Genomic DNA, 22,220 nt, shown 5'->3' on the forward strand with positions numbered 1-22,220 from the left:
GTGAAAGACAAGAAAGATAGTTTCACTTGAAAATCACAAATTAGAATTTAAAGGAATGCAAATTTAACATCCACTATGGTGTTTTGTTCAAGAACACCATTTCGGGTGATGAAGCATTTTCAAACATGGTTAGGCTTTTAATATACAACAAGAATTTGATTTCACTCTTCATCTTGCTTATAATATCTCTGCCTGAAGGCTACAAAAAAGCATCCTACTTTAGAGTCTTGAATAAAAATGATAAACACAAGATATTAAAACTCAAAGAGATGAGAAATTTCTATAAAATTGACTCTAATCAAAAGGGAAATTATTCTTTAGTCAGCTTACAAGATAAGTCCTGAATTTGGGAATAGGCTTTAGCAGGCTTAATAATGTCAATGCATTTCATATTGCCTCCTTATAAGAGGAGAAATTGCCATTAAAAGCTCTAGAAAGGAAATCGAGCAGATGCTCACTCAACTCCTGATTTTAAGAAAATGCTTATTTACAAGTGTATTTAACACCTTTTTATTTTCATTGGTAAAAAGCATACCTTTTACAAATATTTCATTATCACCGACTGCCTTCTTGCTCCCCAGGAAAGGTAAAGCTTAATGAGATATTCTTACATAACAATAAAGGTTCTTAAAAGAAAATTAGAAAGCTTGCTCCCGAAGGGATTTACAGATTAATTCACCCAATCACCTCATAATATAAGGGAGGAAATTAAAGAAATATTTTCTAGAAATGGAAAGAATTGCTTTTTTTCTACATGGTAATTATGCAGGGATCCTTGACCAGCTTCTCCCAGTGTGATTTATTCTTAGGTTTTTGTACCTGTGACTCACTACTCACTCATGAAGGACAGGTAAGCATTATGGAGAGAATGTTTGGGGGCTGGAAAACATACAGATCATATTCAAGGCAGAATATGGCTCTCCAGCTCTTTTTGGTTTTTGCTTTTCTTTTGCTCAGGTTTGAGAAAAAGAAAGTGTAGGATATTTAGGATTTACCTAAGATTAATAGCCCCTCCCTGTGTACAGACATACTGAAAGCAGTTTACACAGAATCCAGGGACAAGCCACTCCACACACACAGCTAGTTTGGAGGGAAAATGCAAAAAGGAAAAAAAGTGAGGACAGAGAGGAGGTACCTATTTCACAAATAACCTTAATAATCTCTATTATACACTAAACGATATCCATTGTATTAGATTCTATGTGGTTATAAAACCACTTTTTCCCTTGGGGTCATTAAGCCTTTTGGGTTCATCACATAATTTTGAGGTTCTATGGTTACCAATATTTATGTCCCAAATTGGCATTTGAAAAGCAAATATTAAGACATTTTTTCCAATTATCTTGAGCAGTCTAAAGTATTAAATAGGACTGCATCATTTGTTATCCCTGTGACTGTTGTTCTAATCAGTCATTCAGATCCATGGGAAATTGTCTTTCTTGAGACAGAGCAATGGTTTGTTGACATGAAAAAAAGGCAACTAAATATGGTAGGTATGATACCCACAACTCAATTGCAAGCCAATCTCCTACACACCATAAAATTGCAACTTGAGAAAGTCATTGGTGAACCATATTAATAAAAGTTACAGAAAACCTCACATACAACCAGAGTATAAAGGAATATAATGGAACTATGTATTTTTATCAAAATACAAAGTCTGTGGCCATCTTAAATTAACAACAACAAAAAAACGGATTGAAAAGTACTACTCTTAGGGGAACCACTGACTGAAACCGCCCACCCTGGCCAGATAACCATTTGCATGAGTTGTTTTATGACAGGAGGTCCTGGTAAGGAACATGGAACTAAGAAGCCACCACCAACTAGAATTCAGGAAAGGTCAAAAGGGAACGCCAGTCCATATGTCCTACCAACCTCCCAGAATCCTCCTCGCTGGAACCCATCTTGGCTGAGTGATGCCCACGCCACCAGGAAGGACCCTGAGTTAGAATGATTGGCCAGAGAGAACCGGGAAACTAATGCCACCACCATAAAACCTGAGACTGCGAGCCATGTGGCAGAGCAGTTCTCCTGGGTTCCCTTTCCCTCCTGCTCTCCACCCGGGTGCCCCTTCCCAAAAAAGTCTCTTGCTTTGTCAGCATGTGTGTCTCCTCGTACAATTCATTTCCGAGTGTTAGAAAAAAACCCACTCTCGGGCCCTGGAAGGGGTCCCCCTTCCTGCAACACTACTTCTTACTAACTTAAACAGTTCCCAGGAAATGGACTTAATTCCTAAACTCAGGCAAAGAGAAAAGTGCAATGAAGCTAACAGAAATGTCTCGACCAATAATTTAGGAGAATTCTATTAGACCTGGACCCTTTATTCCACCACAGACAAATAAGAAGTTCTGACTGTACCAAATTGCCATTTATCAGGCTGAAAAAAATCACCATCTGCTGCAGTGTTCTCCACCAAAAGGCACTTTGGCCTGAGTAAAATGTGAGTATAGACTACAACACACAGAATTTCTAGAATTGAAAACAAACTTTCCCTACACAAAACTCCTGCGGTAGGAAAGTCCCTATTTATTTCTGATCCAAAAATATCCTTTCTAGACAGTGTGGAAAGACTCACGTATACTGAAGATTTTGACTACTAAGGTAATTTGAATATATATAAGTATGTAAAACCACAGACTTTGCTTAATAAAAAGAAAAAAAAGCTACCAGATAAAGGAAACTCATTATCAGAGGAATGCTTCTTCCAGGAACCACTGGCCTGAGTTACCTGATGCATTAAATGAGGGAGGTCTTTCAAGTCCAGAGTGGGGCAGGCTATGGTCGAGTCACACAGCTTGCTGTGGTGAAAAACATCTTCCTCTGCTTCCTTCCAAGGAGTGAAAATTGGCTGGTGACTGTTGAGAGGTAGCAATCTTCCCTCTGCAGAAGTCCCTGTAGGAAAGGGAATAAAGAGGTAGCTTTGGAAAAGACACAGGATTTAGCTATTCTTATATCCTCCTTTCTCTGCCCTAGCAATTTCAATTTGAATTCACTTTGATTCATGTTTAGCCAACATTTTTGTGTCATTATCATAAGCAAGTTATAGGCCCAGTTTCAGGTAATGAGCAAACAAACAAGACAATATTCTCAAAGCTTTCAGTTTATTAGTAATAATGACGAGTTCAAAAACTAATGTATCTCGAAGAGGAACCAAGATGGCGGAGTAGAAGGATGTGCTCTCATTCCCTCTTGTGAGAATACCAGAATCACAACTAGCTGCTGGACAGTCATCGAGAGGAAGACACTGGAACTCACCAGAAAAGGTACCCCACATCCAAAGACAAAGGAGAAGCCACAATGAGACAGTAGGAGGGGCACAATCACAGTAAAATCAAACCCCAAAACTGGTGGGTGGGTGACTCACAGACTGGCGAACACTTATACCACAGAAGTCCACCCACTGGAGTGAAGGTTCTGAGCCCCACGTCAGGCTTCCCAACCTGGGGAGAGGAGGAGACGAGAGGAGGAGTTCCTAGAGAATCAGACTTTGAAGCCTAGTGGGAATTGATTGCAGGGCTTCGACAGGACTGGATGAAACAGAGATTCCACTCTTGGAGAGCACACACAAAGTAATGTGTGCATCGGGACCCAGGGGAAGGAGCAGTGACCCCAGGGAAGACTGAACCAGACCTACCTGCTAATGTTGGAGGGTCTCCTGCAGAGGCAGGGGGGTGGCTCTTTTTCACCGTGGGGACAGGGATGCTGGCGGCAGAAGTTCTGGGAGGTACTCCTTGGCATGAGCCCTCCCAGAGTCTGTCATTAGCCCCAACAAAGAGCCCAGGTAAGCTCTAGTTTTGGGTTGCCTCAGGCCAAACAACCAACAGGGAGGGAACCCAACCACACCCATCAACAGTCAAGTGGATTAAACTTTTACTGACCTCTGCCCACCAGAGCAACAGTCAGCTCTACCCACCACCAGTCCCTCCCATCACGAAACTTGCACAAGCCTCTTAGATGGCCTCACCCACCAGAGGACAGACAGCAGAAGCAAGAAGAACTACAATCCTGCAGCCTGTGGAACAAAAACCACATTCACAGAAAGATAGATAAGATGAAAAGGCAGACAGCTATGTACCAGATGAAGGAACAAGATAAAACCCCAGAAAAACAACTAAATGAAGTCGAGATAGGCAACCTTCCAGAAAAAGAATTTAGAATAATGATACTGAAGATGGTCCAGGACCTCAGAAAAAGAATGGAGGCAAAGATCGAGAAGATGCAAGAAATGTTTAACAAAGACCTAGAAGAATTAAAGAACAACCAGAGATGAACAATACAATAACTGAAATGAAAACTGCACTAGAAGGAATCAATAGCGGAATAACTGAGGCAGAAGAATGGATAAGTGACCTGGAGGACAGAATGGTGGAATTCACTGCTACAGAACAGAATAAAGAGAAAAGAATGAAAAGAAATGAAGACAGACTAAGAGACCTCTGGGACAACATTAAACGCAACAACATTCACATTATAGGGGTCGCAGAAGGAGAAGATAGAGAGAAAGGACCTGAGAAAATATTTGAAGAGATTATAGTCGAAAACTTCCCTAACATGGCAAAGGAAAGAGCCACCCAAGTCCAGGAAGTGCAGAGTCCCATACAGGGTAAACCCAAGGAGAAACATGCTGAGACACATAGTAATCAAACTGGCAAAAATTAAAGACAAAGAAAACTTCGTGAAAGCAGCAAGGGAAAAACGACAAATAACATACAAGGGAATTCCCATAAGGTTAACAGCTGATTTCTCAGCAGAAACTCTACAAGCCAGAAGGGAGTAACATGATATACTTAAAGTGATGAAAGGGAAGAACCTACAACCAAGATTACTCTACCCAGCAAGGATCTCATTCAGATTCGATGGAGAAATCAAAAGCTTTACAGACAAGCAAAAGCTAAGAATTCAGCACCATCAAACCAGCTCCACAACAAATGCTAAAGGAACTTCTCTAAGTGGGAAACACAAGAGAAGAAAAGGACCTACAAAAACAAATCCAAAACAACTAAGAAAAAGGTCATAGGAACATAATATCAATAATTACCTTAAACGTGAATGGATTAAATGCTCCAACCAAATACACAGGCTTGTTCAATGGAAACAAAAACAAAATCCATCTATATGCTGTCTACAAGAGACCCACTTCAGACCTAGGGACACATACAGACTGAAAGTGAGGGGATTGAAAAAGATATTCCATGCAAATGGAAATCAAAAGAAAGATGGAGTAGCTATACCCATATCAGATAAAATAGTCTTTAAAATAAAGAATGTTACAAGAGACAAGGAAGGACACTACATAATGATCAAGGGATCAATCCAAGAAGAAGATATAACAATTATAAATATATATGCACCCAACACAGAAGCACCTCAATACATAAGGCAAGTACAAACAGCTATAAAAGAGGAAATCAACAGTAACACAATAATAGTGGGGGACTTTAACACCTCACTTACACCAATGGACAGATCATCCAAAATGAAAATAAACAAGGAAACATAAACTTTAAATGAAACAACAGACCAGATAGATTTAATTGATATTTATAGGACATTCCATCCAAAAACAGCAGACTACACTTTCTTCTCAAGTGTGCATGGAACATTCTCCAGGATAGATCACATCTTGGGTCACAAATCAAGCCTCAGTAAATTTAAGAAAATTGAAATCATATCAAACATCTCTTCTGACCAAAATACTATGAGATTAGAAATGAATTACGGGGAAAAAAATGTAAAAAACACAAACACATGGAGGCTAAACAATACCTTACTAAATAACCAAGAAATCACGGAAGAAATCAAAGAGGAAATCAAAAAATACCTAGAGACAAATCACAATGAAAACACGATGATCCAAAACCTATGGGATGCAGCAAAAGCAGTTCTAAGAGGGAAGTTTATAGCTATACAAGCCTACCTCAAGAAACAAGAAAAATCTCAAGTAAACAATCTAATCTTACACATAAAGGAACTAGAGAAAGAAGAACAAACAAAACCAAAAGTTAGCAGAAGGAAAGAAATCATAAAGAACAGAGCAGAAATAAATGAAATAGAAAGAAAGAAAACAATAGCAAAGATCAATAAAACTAAAAGCTGGTTCTTTGAGAAGATAAAATTGATAAACCATTAGCCAGACTCATCAAGAGGGAGAGGACTCAATTCATAAAATTAGAAATGAAAAAAAGAAGTTACAACAGACACCACAGAAATACAAAGCATCCTAAGAGACTACTACAAGCAACTCTATGCCAATAAAATGGACAACCAGGAAGAAATGGACAAATTCTTAGAAAGGTATAACCTTCCATGACTGAACCAGGAAGAAACAGAAAATATGAACAGACCAATCACAAGTAATGAAATTGAAACTGTGATTAAAAATCTTCATAAAACAAAAGTCCAGGACCAGATGGCTTCACAGGTGAATTCTATCAAACATTTAGAGAAGAGCTAACCCCCATCCTTCTCAAACTCTTCCAAAAAAGTGCAGAGGAAGGAACACTCCCAAACTCATTCTATGAGGCCACCATCACCCTGATACCAAAACCACACAAAGGTACTACAAAAAAAGAAAATTACAGACCAGTATCACTGATGAATATAGATGCAAAAATCCTCAACAAAATACTAGCAAACAGAATCCAACAACACATTAAAAGGTCATACACCATGATCAAGTGGAATTTTTCCAGGGATGCAAGGATTCTTCAATATATGCAAATCAATCAATGTGATACACCATATTAACAAATTGAAGAAAAAACCCATATGATCATCTCAATAGATGCATAAAAATCTTTTGACAAAATTCAACAACCATTTATGATAAAAACTCTCCAGAAAGTGGGCATAGAGGGAACGTACCTCAACATAATAAAGGCCATATATGACAAACCCACAACAAACATCATTCTCAATGGTGGAAAAACTGAAAGCATTTCCTCTAAGATCAGGAACAAGACAAGGATGTCCACTCTCACCACTGTTATTCAACATACTTTTGGAAGTCCTAGCCACAGCCATCAGAGAAGAAAAAGAAATAAAAGGACTACAAATTGGAAAAGAAGAAGTAAAACTGTCACTGTTTGCAGATGACATGATACTATACATAGAGCATCCTAAAAATGCCACCAGAAACCTACTAAAGCTGATCAATGAATTTGGTAAAGTTGCATGATACAAAATTAATACACAGAAATCTCTTTCATTCCTATACACTAATGATGAAAAGTCTGAAAGAGAAATTATGAAAACACTCCCATTTACCATTGCAACAAAAGAATAAAATACCTAGGAATAAACCTACCTAGGGAGACAAAAGACCTGTATGCAGAAAACTGTAAGACACTGATGAAAGAAATTAAAGATGATACCAACAGATAGATATATCATGTTCTTGGATTGGAAGAATCAATATTGTGAAAATGACTATACTACCCAAAGCAATCTACAGATTCAATGCAATCCCTAGCAAATTACCAATGGCATGTTTTACAGATCTAGAACAAATCATCTTAAAATTTGTATGGAGACACAAAAGACCCCGAATAGCCAAAGCAGTCTTGAGGGAAAAAAACGCAGCTGGAGGAATCAGACTCCCTGACTTCAGACTATACTACAAAGCTATAGTAATCAAGATAATATGGTACTGGCACAAAAACAGAAACAGAGATCAATGGAACAAGATAGAAAGCCCAGAGATAAACCCATGCACTTATGGTCAACTGATTTATGACAAAAGAAGCCAGGATAACAATGGAGAAAAGAGTCTCTTCAATAAGTGGTGCTGGGAAAACTGGACAGCTTCATGTAAAAGAATGAAATTAGAACACCCCGTAACACCATACACAAAAATAAACTCAAAATGGATTCGAGACCTAAATGTATGACTGGACACTGTAAAACTCTTAGAGGAAAATATAGGAAGAACACTCTTTGACATAAATCACAGCAAGGTATTTTTTGATCCACCTCCTAGAGTAATGGAAATAAAAACAAAAATAAACAAATGGGACCTAATGAAACTTAAAACCTTTTGCACAGCAAAGGAAACCATCAATAAGACCAAAAGACCACCCTCAGAATGGGAGAAAATATTTGCAAATGAATCAATTGACAAAGGATTAATCTCCAAAATATATAAACAGCTCATGCAGCTGAATATTAAAGAAACAAACAACCCAATCCAAAAATGGGCAGAAGACCGAAATAGACATTTCTCCAAAGAAGATATACAGACTGCCAACAAACACATGAAAAGCTGCTTAACATCACTAATTATTAGAGAAATGCAAATCAAAACTACAATGAGGTATCACCTCACACCAGTTAGAATGGGCATGATCAGAAAATCTACAAACAACAAATGCTGGAGAGGGTGTGGAGAAAAGGGAACCCTCTTGCACTGTTGGTGGGAATGTAAATTGATACAGCCATTATGGAGAACAGTATGTAGGTTCCTTAAAAAACTAAAAATAGAATTACTATATGATCCAGCAATCCCACTACTGGGTATATACCCAGAGAAAACCATAGTTCAAAAAACACATGCACTCCAATGTTCATTGCAGCACTATTTACAATAGCCATGTCATGGAAGCAACCTAAATGCCCAGTGACAGACGAATGGATAACGAAGTTGTGGTATATTTATACAATGGAATATTACTCAGCCATAAAAAGGAACAAAATTGAGTCATTTGTTGAGACGTGGACGGATCTAGAGACTGTCATACAGAGTGAAGTAATTCAGAAAGAGAAAAACAAATACCGTATATTAACGCATGTATGTGGAACCTAGAAGAATGGTACAGATGAACCGGTTTGCAGGGCAGAAGTTGAGACACAGATGTAGACAACAAACATATGGACACCAAGGGGGGAAAACTGCGGTTTGGTGGGGATGGTGGTGTGCTGAATTGGGCGATTGGGATTGACATGTATACACTGATGTGTATAAAATTGATGACTAATAAGAGCCTGCAGTATAAAAAAACAAACGACTAATACTGAACTTTCTTTGGGTTATTTGTATGGAAATATGTTAATATAAATGTTTCAGACATTACATGAAAATTTCTAAAAATCTTTTATGTTCTGGTATAATGTTATAAGTCATGAAATTCTAGTTATTACTTTAAAATGTATATCTCAGAAATAACTTTCCTTGTCAATTGCATTATTATGAACTTTCATCAAATCTTTAACCATGGTCATTTTTAAGTCTTTTGTCATTTACAGACAGTTCTGGGTGTACTCTGATGCTTTTGCAAATATGTTCCTATAAAAGGGTTTCATCTTCAAAGAATTCATGGAAGTCTCTGACGAGTACAGTTTTCTGGTAACTGACTACACTGCTGAACTGAATGAATAAGCATTTTCAGAACTCTAATGGAAAACTAATGAACTCATAAAAGTGCTAACAAACGATCAAGGTGAAAAAAAATTAATTACATGGACTGAGTGAACTGATGAGGATGATTATAATTTTTGTGACTTTCTGTTTGAATAAAAAAAAAATCCCACAAGGACTCAGAGGCAAAAATTGTACAATCAATCTTCACTGCAAAGTAAAGGAGCTGTTACCATGGAGGATTACTGGACTGAATGTCAATGACATAGTATGAGTGTGAGTGTGTTTCGTGTTTGGTAATTGCAATCATTGTTGCTTTTGTTGTGGTCATCCATTTACAATGCTTGGTGTCAGTCTATTTATCTCTTGTAAAAATAAAATACAGTGTGTGTGTGTGTGGAAAAAAAAGAATTTAGGCAAATCCAAAGGTATTTCTCTTTATGAAAAGGCTTTAAGCCTTTGCTCTAACTTTCTAAGCCCTGTAGAAATGAATAATGCAATACACAAAATAAATACCTTTCAATGTCAAAAAAACCACTAATGTATCTCAAGAATGTAAATACAACGAAAGGAATCCAACTAATATATTAAGAGAATTTTTTAATAAAAATATCTAACCCAAATGGTGCCTCCAGGTAAAGTGAAATATCTACCTCTTCATCAAGTCATCCTACTTCCATTTGTTTGAAAACTGTCATTAAACATACACAGTTGCTGCCTCCCAGAGCTGTGTAACAGCTATACACCATGGCCACAAAATGCAAAAATACATTAAGAAGAGAACAAGAAACAAAGTGCCTTTGGAGACCCATTTGGGTAACTGACCTCAAATAAGTGATTTTTTTTTTGCTATATACATATTCATAAATAAGTGATACATTTATTCTAAAGTGTGTTTCCTATCAAGAGGAATTTATAAAGGACTCATATTAAGGAGCTCAGCAAACTCCTAAAGTCACTCAAATAGAAATACTGTATTTTCTATTGCTCTGACATATAAAAATTAGAATCTTTCTATAAGTGCGTTTTACCAATGGCTCCATATAGAATTTCAAAGTTCCTTCTTTACCAAACAGTAGTAGCACTACCAACAATAAAAAAAAGTTTTCAGTTCTAACAGCATCTGCATTCATATCACATGAAAAAGGAAACAGTGCCAGAAAACTTTTAACTTGCCAATATTTCAAAAATAGAAATAAGTACCTCTGTTTCAAAGGACAATTGACCGGTTTTCAGACGTTCACCGTTGTTCCATTATGACCTAAACTATATTCTTACCTTCTGCACAAATGTTGCTGCATGTATAATTTGACTCAAATTAATGTTCTAGATATTAAAACCATTCACTTTTGAATCATGGCAGCAATAGCAAGTCAAGTGGCTAGGGAATACTCACAATAAATAGCTTCCAATTAATGGGTGAGACCCTTGAGAGCCTTTGTCTTTAGGCATCAGGATGGGAGTTATTTGTTATATACTAATAACAGCAGGTCAGACCACTTCAGAAACACATTTACAGTTTTAGTTTTGCTATTTGGAAGTAGATCTTTTAGCAATCTACACTGACAAAGAAGAATCTTTATAAGTAGCTGCAAAAAACTGGCACCAAATGGAAATAAAACAGATACACAGCAGCTCTGAATATTTCTGCCACACACATTTCATTTTGCATTCTCCATGAATATTGCCCAATTACTGCTCTCCATGCGGTCGAAAGAAACAATCGTGGCACTGTTGAGACTATTCTAGATAGGACCTTATAAAGAATTCCTAGAGCTGAGCACTGATTAAAGGGTTTGGGTAGAAACAGGTGCCAGGAGGGGGCCTGTTCTGGGAAGGATAAGTCAAGTCACCTCTGGGACAGTGGGAAAGAAAAAGAATACACTAGTCATGCCAAGAAGAATTTGTAAATGTCACTTCATGAATCTTCACACTCCCTAATTTTCTCATGCAAACATCATAAACCCTAAAACTAAAACTGAAATGACTAAAGGCTTATAATCTTAAAGGGCTAGTAAGACTCAAATTTTATTTGTCATAAAATTTTTAGTTGAGATTTCAACTCCAGTTAAAATTTTAATTATCCTTGAGGTAAACTGTTATAATAATGGCCCCAGTGAATCCATGCCCACTGGGTATTACACACACACAAAATGGATTCAGCCATAAGAAAAAATGAAATCTTGCCATTTTGTGACACCATGAAATGACCTTGAGGGCATTATGGTCAGTGAAATAAGTCAGACTGGGGAAAACAAATATACAAACTTCCAGGTATAAAATAAATGTCCTGGGGATGTAACATTCAGCATGATACTGAAATTAATAATACTGTTTTAATACATATATACTTGAAAGTTGCTAAGAGAGTAGTAGATCTCTAAAGTTCTAATCACAAGAAATCATTTGGTAACTATATATGGGGATGGATGTTAACTAGCCTTATTGTGGCAGTTATTTCACAATATGTACAAATATCAAATTATGTTGTACACCTGAAACTATTATAATGTATGTCAATTATACCTCAGTTTTTTAAAAAAAGATGATGATGTGAGCAACACCTAAAGCATAATCCATGAAAGAAAAAAACTGAGAAACTGAACTTTATAAAAGTTAGACTCTTCTACTTTGCAGAAGATACTGTTAGGAGGAAGATAGGCCACAGACGAGGAGAACATATTTGGGAAATATGTATCTGAAAAGAACTTCTATCCGAAATACACAAAGAACTCTTAGAATTCAAATATAAGAAAACAATACAATTAAAAATTTGAGAAATAAATAAATACCTCATCAAAGAAGACAATGGACGAGAAATAAGCATATGACAAATGTTTGACATTATTTGTCATTACGTAACTGCAAATTAAAACAACAATGACCGAACACTACACACCTATTAGAATGGATAAAAGTTTTTTAATTGAGAATACCAAATTCTGGCAAGGATGTAGAGAAAAAGGAATTCTCCTTCATTGTTGTTGGGAATGCAAACTGGTACAGCCACTCTGGAAAACAGTTTGGCAGTTTCTTAGAAATTTAAACTCTGTCTTACCATATAATCCAGCAGTCACTCTCCTACATATTTACTTGAAACCTAAGTCTACACTAAAACCTGCACAGGATGGTTTATAGCAACCTTATTCATTATTGTCATGAGTGGAAGCAACGAAAATATGCTTCAATAGGCAAATAGACAAATGGTGGTACATTCATGTACTATTCAGTGATAAAAAGAAATGAGTTATCAAGGAATGAAAGGACATGGAGGAATCTTAAACACATTTTGAAGTGAAAGAAGTCAGTCTGAAAAGGCTATATATTGTGTGATTCCAATTATATGACATTCTGGAAAAGAACAAATATAGAAATGATAAAATGTTCAGAGCCAGGGATTTGGGAGCATGAAGGAGGGGTTGAATAGGTGATTTTTTTTTCAGGTGATGAAACTGTGATGTATGATACTGTAATGGTGGATACATGACATTCTGCATTTGTCAAAATCCTTAGAATGTTACAACGTAGGGAGGGAGATGCAGGAGGGAGGAGATATGGGAACATATGTATATGTACAACTGATTCACTTTGTTATAAGGCAGAAACTAACACACCATTATAAAGCAATTATACTCCAATAAAGATGTAAAAAAAAAAATGTTACAATGTAAAAGCCAAACCTTAATGTATGCAAGTTCAAAAATCATCATTTAAGACAACAAAGGATCTGAAAATGGAATACAGACTGTGACAAAAGTATCCATATTAGAAACATATTGAACAGCATTACTGAAAACGGCTGGGACATAAAGGTGCTGACCTTAGTAACTTTTTTAGGTATGAGTGGCTTCTGTAAGACTAAAGGCAAAAGGAACTGAACATGAACATTGTACTCTAATTCATAAAGTTTTGTCCTGTGGCAGTATGAGTTTAAAACTCTGACACTGTTATGCATGTATACTGAAACTGGGAAATTAAATGAATTGTGGATAACAGGAACCTGATTTCTCACTGTTGGAGTATTTACAATAGCAAAAGAAATAGACTAGACTGACTGATATGGTAATAATCTTGAGTTGAAGACATCAATATGAGCTCATATGTACCATATATGAATAATGAGGGATAGATATACAGCTATTTATGGCCATGTGCATGTACATGTGTTGCTATACAGACATATTTTCTTGCTATTTCAGCTGAGAGAGTCTAGAAGAAATAACCCAGCAGCAATGAGCACACCCAACACCCAGACCTTGATTTCTAATACCTTTCTCCAATAAAAGGAACCAGAGATTTTTTGGGAAAATGACTGATTATAAACCTGGGTAGGAGATATGCAAGCTGAACCTGGAGCATCTTGTATTGCCAGAAAATAAGGATGTACAAAAAAAGCACACACACATATACGTAAATACACACACATTGATGGTCATAAGTTAAAGAAACAAAGAAGCCAGCTGAAAGCTCCCAATGGCCAAAGCCGAAACAATTTAAGCAAGAAAACCAATAAAGTAGCATTAGATTATAACCCTAAGTATAAAATAGTCATGAATTCATACTGATGTAAAAGAATGGTTGAATACTTAAAGAAGAGTAGGAGAAGAGACAAATCTGCTATGCAAAAGATTTCCAAATAATTTATATAGATACTGTGCCCTCAGGAGGAAAAGCATAAATCCATTTCCTAAGACGGGGCTATGCATAGTGTCTTTTCTTCCAAAGACTGAAATATGGAGTATAAAAAAGTTTGGGTGGGAATAACTTTGCAGTGGATAAACTTGACAAATACTACCTTAGAGAGATGATGATTAACATCACCAATGATAAATCATGTTAATAATGCATATCCTCGGTATGATATGATGAAGATGTCAATTTACCTCTGTGGTATTCCTCCCTAAAGCCCAAGCCCAGTCTACTCAAGAGGAAAACATTAGAAAATTCCAACAGATCAGTATCATCCAAAATACCTGAAAAGTGCTCCTCAAAACTGTCAAGTCTATCCAAAAAAAAATAAGAAAAATCAGAGAAAATGTCACAGGCAAGAGGAGCCTAAGAAGACATGACTAAATGCAAAATCATATCCTAGATGGGATCCTGGAATAGATGAAGGATACTGGGTGAAAAAAAATAAGGAAGTATGAATAAACTGCAACTTTAATAATAAGAATTATATTTGAAAACAGCTCATACAGCTCAATAACAAAAAAACAAACAACCCAATCAAAAATGGGCAGAAGACCTAAATAGACATTTCTCTTAGACATTTCTGACCTGTTCAACATCACTAATTATTAGAGAAATGCAAATCAAATCTATAATGAGGTATCACCTCACACCAGTCAGAATGGCCATCATTAAAAGTCTACAAGTAACAAATGCTGAAGAGGGTGTGGACAAAAGGGAACCCTGTTATACTGTTGATGGGAATGTAAATTGGTACAGCCACTATGCAAAACAGTATGGAGGTTCCTCAGAAAACCAAAAATAGAATTACCATATGATCCAGCAATCCTACTCCTGGGCATATATCTGGACAAAACTACAATTTGAAATGATACCTGCACCCCAGTGTTCATTGCAACCCTATTTACAGTAGCCAAGACATGGAAGCAACCTAAATGCCCATCGACAGAGGAATGGATAAAGGAGATGTGGTACATATATACAATGAAATATTACTCAGCCATAAAAAAAGAATGAAATAATGCCATTTGCAGCAATGGATGGACTTAGAGATTATCATACTGAGTAAGTCAGAAAGAGAAAGACAAATACCATATGTTATCACTTATATGTAGAATCTAAAATAACACACAAATGAACTTATTTACAAAACAGAAACAGACTCACAGACATAGGAAACAAACTTATGGTTACCAAAGGGGAAAGGGGGTGGAGAAAGGATAAATTACAAAGAAAGAAAACAATTATATTTGATCATTAATTATAACAAGTGTACCATACTAATGTAAGATGTTATTAGGGGAAACTGGGTGTGGGGTAAATAGAAACTCTCTTTACTATTTTCTCAGTGTTGCTGCAAATCTAAAGCCATTCCAAAAAGTAAAGTCTATTTTTAAAAAGTTAATGTGGCAAAAGATAGGTTCAGAAGAAGAAATAAGGAAAACTGAGAAAAATATTGCCTCTGATAAAAAGATGTAGAAAAATTTTTAGTCATTTAAATCTCTGAAGATAGTGAACTGCAAAGAATATGAGTGAAATGACAAATAATCAAGTGTATTTTATATTGTACAGAATATTTCATATTAATAAATAGTACATTCAATAAAAATTATATTCTGTTAGGTTTTTAAAAAATATATATATATGTAAATATTGATTTTACTGAACTTGCTAGTTTGTGAACAGGCTGTTATGGCATATATTTCCAAGATTTGAAGGAGTTTTTATTACTAGAAATTATTTTTTGGCCACTAGAGGAAATAACAGCTTCTGCAAATGATATATTCAAAGTTAAAAATTGTTTAGGATTATATTAAATAATTTAATACTATGCTGAATAATCTTTATTCTTTCTGTATATTCATGGAGTGGGATATTTTTAGACTCTGCATATAATTTACATAGTTTATCAAAATTATATATGTCTGCAATAGGTAAGCTAATTTTCCTTGCTTAAAAAGTTCTGAGAAATATATGAAAAAGAGAGAGAGAGAGAAGCCCCTGACATTCAGAAGCTGGTCTGACGGTCACATCTAAGCCATTTATTCTCCCATTTGATAAACAATTTCACAATATACCAATTTCAGACACGGTTACTCTGAGACACAATCATGAAAAACAGCAAGGCCACTTCATAATTTTGTCTAAGAACAAACAAAAACATGGTAACTCCACCACCCACAAGAAAACACTCTCCTTGTTCAGACACTAAACTAGTACCTTCTACTTCTTTACCCATAGCACTGCCCCTGCTTTCTGACAGTGTTCATTCCTGAGAGCCGTCTCTTCCTTACACCCTTTCCCAAATCACCCAACCAGAATTTAAATCCCATCGCAGATTCTTTTTAACACCCTCTTATAAGAAATTCCACGTTCCTCCATGGTGTATGCTCTCCTTTGACGAGGTGAGTACCTCATTTGTTCACTTCTGGCATCACAAAAAATAGAGAACCTTTACAGTTCAGAAGATCTAATCAGCAAATTCTCTCCGTAAATTACTTACCCTTGGAAAAAAGTTAGCATACTAGTTCTTTCAGGGTATTAAAATAACCACTAAAATAACTGCTCAACAGAGTTTATTATGATAAAAAATAACATTTTTTTTTGGTAACTGCAGAGCAGATTGCCATCTTTCTCATCCACTTGGCCAGATTTTCCCAACCACTAAGCTTGTCCTGTTTTCCCCTCTGTCTTGCGTCTTGCTGCTCATCGTTCTGTTTGACTTCTCCATTTATAAAGCGTGAGCAGTACCAACACAGAACAGCCTGTTACAGAGGCTTAGTTCTTTATCAAGGCAAAGATTCAAAGATTCCAGAACTGTATGAAGGGATCAGATCTACAGTAAAAGGCTGCCAGAACATAAATATTAACCCTATGTGTGCTTTAAAGTAGGCTGTGGTGGTTAGAGTATAACATGAAAGTGTTATGCAAAATGTTTATTCTTGTTTTGGAAGGACAAAATTCAAGGATATTTCTTAACCTTCTAATGATTCTAGAGGTTCTCTAGTGCATTCAATTCCGTATCTAACTCTTATGCTAACAGTTTGTGTAATATTGGGCAGCCATATAAATAGTTACTCAGTTTCTTTCTCCTTTAATAAGTATCCATTGCTTTAGACAAACTGAACAATGTTCTTAAAGGAATAATAAAAAAAACTGGGTATCTAGTTATTAATCAATTTGTCTACTTATCTATCAGTTACCTGTTCATTCACCCATCAATCCATTTATTCATTAATCTATCTAACTTATTGATTGCCTGTCATTTATCTCTTATAGTTGAAGTCCTTGCTTTGCTGGTTTATCACCTGCGTCATGTGATTTGGAGCAGGTTACCTCTCTAACTTAATCTCACACCACTCTCCCACTCATTGGGCTCCATCACAGCTGGCAAAGTCTGATCTTAGGAGCTTTGCATTTTCTCTCTAATGCCTGGAAAGCTCTTTGACAGATAAGTATTTGGCTTTCATTCTGTTTTTTCTTCGGGTCTTCAGTCATGTGTTACCTCTTCATGAGAATTTCCTTGAACCCTTCCTAAAATTATGTCCCTTCTCCATGACACTTCCTATTCCTAATTCTCTACTTCCTTCTTCTGCTTAAAACAAATATTACAATTGTTTTGTTTATATATTTTACTTATTTTGTCTCTTATCTTTCTCCTCAACTAGAATGTGAGCTCTACTAGGGCAGAGATGTCTGTTGGTTTAGTGCTGCTTCCCCAGTATCTAGAATGGAACTTGCCCATAGAAATCCGCATTAAAAATTACTTAGAGTTTCCCTGGTGGCGCGGTGGTTGAAAGTCCGCCTGCCGATGCGGGGAACACGGGTTCGTGCCCCGGTCCGGGAAGATCCCACATGCCACGGGGCGGCTGGGCCCGTGAGCCATGGCCGCTGAGCCTGCGCGTCCAGAGCCTGTGCTCCGCCACGGGAGAGTCCACAACAGTGAGAGGCCCGTGTACCACAAAAAAAAAAAAAAATTATTTGGATTCATGGAGCTCTTGAGAAGATAAAAAGACATGGTGCAAGTAAGGTGCTTGCCACTGAACCTGGTACAGACTATAGACTAAATAGATGGTACACATTGTCTTGTATTATTTTATATAACTTCTTCAGAGAACACTTACCACCCCCATGAAACTCAAGTACTCATTCTCTTGGAGGGTATTATTAGTTATTTAGTTGTTATTAGAGAAATTACTAGGTTTTAGTCATAGACTATATATATATATATATATATATATATAAATATCTACAGATATTAGACATGACAGTATATTTTTACAAGAAAATATATTTTGAGCAACTTACCATAACTATGAGGTTATGACTTAAGTAACACATGACAATAAGTTTCAGTGGCATTTGCATAACTATAACTCAATCATAATATTCATAATCAAGTCAGAATCATTGTAGATAAGTATAGCTTTAATGAATGCAGTTAATTAACCTTAATTTACAAATGAGTGCATTTAAATAATTTTGAATTAGGTTTATGTGGATAATGTTATATATATAAAGATTATATGTATTATAACATTATTTCTCTCTCTAGTAGAGAAAAGCAACACATTATTCTCTATCAATTTTAAATAAAGTATCAGCTCCTTATACAGTTAATTCATCCACTTTTTCTTGGTGTTGGAGTATAAAATAAAATGCGTATACTTATCTAATGTGACATAAATAATAGGAGTGACATCTATGATGATTAGTCATATGATTGCCTATGCCTCTTAAAATTATAAAATTGTAGCTTCCAGTAAGAAAACATTTCATGCATTAAAAGCATCACCAACCAAAATATAAATCATGAGTTGTGGTACAACTTGAATGGAAAATGTGTATAGTATATACATGGAGATAATGCATGGTAGTTTCTAGTATTGGTTTATATCAGGGACAATATTATGAAACAAGTAGATAATTTTTGGTGAAATAAAAAAAGCTTTAAATAAAAAGTTTAAAGTGCTAATAGCCTTGTCTTTTTAATTTACCAAGAATGTGGATTCATAATTCAGAATGCTTTTTTTTTTTTTACATCTTTATTGGAGTATAATTGCTTTACAATGGTGTGTTAGTTTCTGCTTTATAACAAAGTGAATCAGTTATACATATACATATGTTCCCATATCTCTTCCCTCTTGTGTCTCCCTCCCTCCCACCCTCCCTATCCCACCCCTCCAGGCGGTCACAAAGCACCGAGCTGATCTCCCTGTGCTATGCGGCTGCTTCCCACTAGCTATCTACCTTACGTTTGGTAGTGTATATATGTCCATGCCTCTCTCTCGCTTTGTCATAGCTCACCCTTCCCCCTCCCCATATCCTCAAGTCCATTCTCTAGTACGTCTGTGTCTTTATTCCTGTCTTACCCCTAGGTTCTTCATGACATTTTTTTTTCTTAATTCCATATGTATGCGTTAGCATACGGTATTTGTCTTTCTCTTTCTGACTTACCTCACTCTGTATGACAGACTCTAGGTCTATCCACCTCATTACAAATAGCTCAATTTCGTTTCTTTTTACGGCTGAGTAATATTCCATTGTATATATGTGCCACATCTTCTTTATCCATTCATCCAATGATGGACATTTACGTTGTTTCCATCTCTGGGCTATTGTAAATAGAGCTGCAGTGAACATTTTGGTACATGACTCTTTTTGAATTATGGTTTTCTCAGGGTATATGCCCAGTAGTGGGATTGCTGGGTCATATGGTAGTTCTATTTGTAGTTTTTTAAGGAACCTCCATACTGTTCTCCACAGTGGCTGTATCAATTTACATTCCTACCAACAGTGCAAGAGGGTTCCCTTTTCTCCACACCCTCTCCAGCATTTATTGTTTCTAGATTTTTGGATGATGGCCATTCTGACTGGTGTGAGATGATATCTCATTGTAGTTTTGATTTGCATTTCTCTAATGATTAATGATGTTGAGCATTCTTTCATGTGTTTGTTGGCAGTCTGTATATCTTCTTTGGGGAAATGTCTATTTAGGTCTTCTGCCCATTTTTGGATTGGGTTGTTTGTTTTTTTGTTATTGAGCTGCATGAGCTGCTTATAAATTTTGGAGATTATTCCTTTGTCAGTTTCTTCATTTGCAAATATTTTCTCCCATTCTGAGGGTTGTCTTTTGGTCTTGTTTATGGTTTCCTTTGCTGTGCAAAAGTTTTGAAGTTTCATTAGGTCCCATTTGTTTATTATTGTTTTTATTTCCATTTCTCTAGGAGGTTCTCTTTTAACCCTGGAAGTATGACTTTGAGTAAATCACCTCACCTCTCCAAGTTTAATTTTTCTCTTATTTAAAAGAGAAATAATATTATAATACACATAATCTTTATATATATAACATTATCCACATAAACCTTTCTAAAAATAAGTATTTAATAAATAATAGTACTAGTAGTGGTTATAATCATAATAATAGTATTCGCAACAGGGGAAAGACTAGCCTTACTCTGATACTAAAGATACTAAAGAACTATCCTTGATAGTTCTTTTCCTCACATTTATGAGTCTTGCACCTCTTGAAGGGGAGAATTACAAGGTGAGAAAGATATCCCCTTGTCCCCAGGTTGGGTCAGTCTTCTCTGTAGATCCCCCAGGAAACAGCATTGCACCAACCCTGTGGCTTCCCAAATACAAACCTGGCACGAAATCTATTCCGTTTGTCCCAAATTAGATTACTATCATGATGTCTATAAACTAATGAACATGTAATCTATGTACAAGGAAAAGGAGGTGAATGTGACACCCATCTTGCTATTACTCTGCACACGGTAATACCTGATGTCTCTAAATCTTGTTCATTTTATATATATCGTTTGGGTGGCACTATCCCATTGACCAATCTAGTCTGTAATTAAAAGCACCTATACAAGGTGGTAACAGTTTGCTGTCCTACGTGGAAAACAAAGTTTAAAATCTGACATTATGCCCTTCTTTAACTGCTGGGTGAAGAAGTTTCCGCTCTAGGTATTCAAACAGGCCAGTTTCCAAATTAAATAGGGCTGAAAAACAAACTCATGGTGAGAAAAAGTATCTCTTATAAAAGAAAAATTAGACTGTGACTTCATTTTACTGTTCCATTTTTTAAAACATATTTATTGGAGTATAATTGCTTTACAATGGTGTGTTAGTTTCTGCTTTATAACAAAGTGAATCAGCTATACAAATACATATATCCCCATATCTCCTCCCTCTTGCGTCTCCCTCCCATCATTTTAAAACATATTCCAACACTCAGTATCATTATATATAGGTATATGAGAATGGATACATGTGTATGTATGGCTGAGTCACTTTTCTGTGCACCTGAAACTATCACATTCTTAATCAGCTATACTCCAATATAAAATTAAAAGGTTAAAAGAATTATTATAGGTATATGAACTTTTTTTTTTTTTTGATGGAGAAATCAGGGCATTTTACTGATGATGACAATATACACTACTTTACGCTTAGGTAATGCGGTCGCGATAAGGCCCTAGCCCAGGCCTTATGTTTCTCCTCAGGATCCTTGGGGGCAAACTTCTCCTGCAGTTCCTTCCACACGCCTTTATTCATCTCCTTAAACTCTTCCAAGGTATCTGTGGACAGGACCAGTTTGTATTCTTCCAGGGACAGGCCACTGAAGCCTGTGTCTCTGGGGCGAGGGTACTTGTGTTTGTAGTAGTTTGAATGGAGAAGTACTAAGCTCTCGTACAACTGATCACAGGCCTCAGGCTCTGCAATCTGGGTGTTCTCTCCCTCCCGAAAGGCATGCGCTACCCGCTCCCACTGATAAGCGCCCAAGTCCCGGCCTCATTTGGTCTCGTCCACTGGCCATTCCTCACAGAGTTTGAGAAAATTCTGGTAGCAGCTGGCCGCCATTTGGGGGCCTGAACTTTATTTTAAAATTTTTTTTGGAGGGGTACGCGGGCTTCTCACTGTTGTGGCCTCTCCCGTTGTGGAGCACAGGCTCTGGACGCGCAGGCTCAGCGGCCATGGCTCACGGTCCCAGCCGCTCCCCGGCATGTGGGATACTCCCAGACCGGGGCACGAACCCGTGTTCCCTGCATCGGCAGGCGAACTCTCAACCACTGCGCCACCAGGGAAACCCCTGAACTTTCTTTTTTAAAGTGCTTTCAAATCAAGTTACCAATTCCCCAGAGACATAGAACACATTCAATTAACA

General features: G+C 36.6%; 1 protein-coding gene and 1 pseudogene across 3 annotated transcripts in view; both read right to left on the reverse strand.

The window, feature by feature from the left end:
• Positions 1–1,428: 1,428 nt before the first annotated feature.
• The window catches only part of LOC307184362 (uncharacterized protein), a 239,392-nt gene continuing 218,600 nt past the window's right edge, over positions 1,429–22,220 (reverse strand). For both annotated transcript variants that reach the window (XR_013827715.1, XM_079917851.1), the window contains one exon: positions 1,429–2,895. Coding sequence is in view for 1 of the 2 variants with exons in the window: in XM_079917851.1 (XP_079773977.1) it covers positions 2,790–2,895 (106 nt within the window). In the remaining variant the exon portion in view is untranslated. The remainder of the gene's footprint in view (positions 2,896–22,220) is intronic.
• Positions 21,494–21,916, reverse strand: LOC307184056 (ubiquinol-cytochrome c reductase complex assembly factor 2-like; annotated as a pseudogene). The gene has a single exon. The product of its transcript is annotated as a ubiquinol-cytochrome c reductase complex assembly factor 2-like (transcript).

The sequence above is a fragment of the Stenella coeruleoalba genome (assembly GCF_951394435.1).
Source record: "Stenella coeruleoalba genome assembly, chromosome: 3".
NCBI classification, from domain to species: domain Eukaryota; kingdom Metazoa; phylum Chordata; class Mammalia; order Artiodactyla; family Delphinidae; genus Stenella; species Stenella coeruleoalba.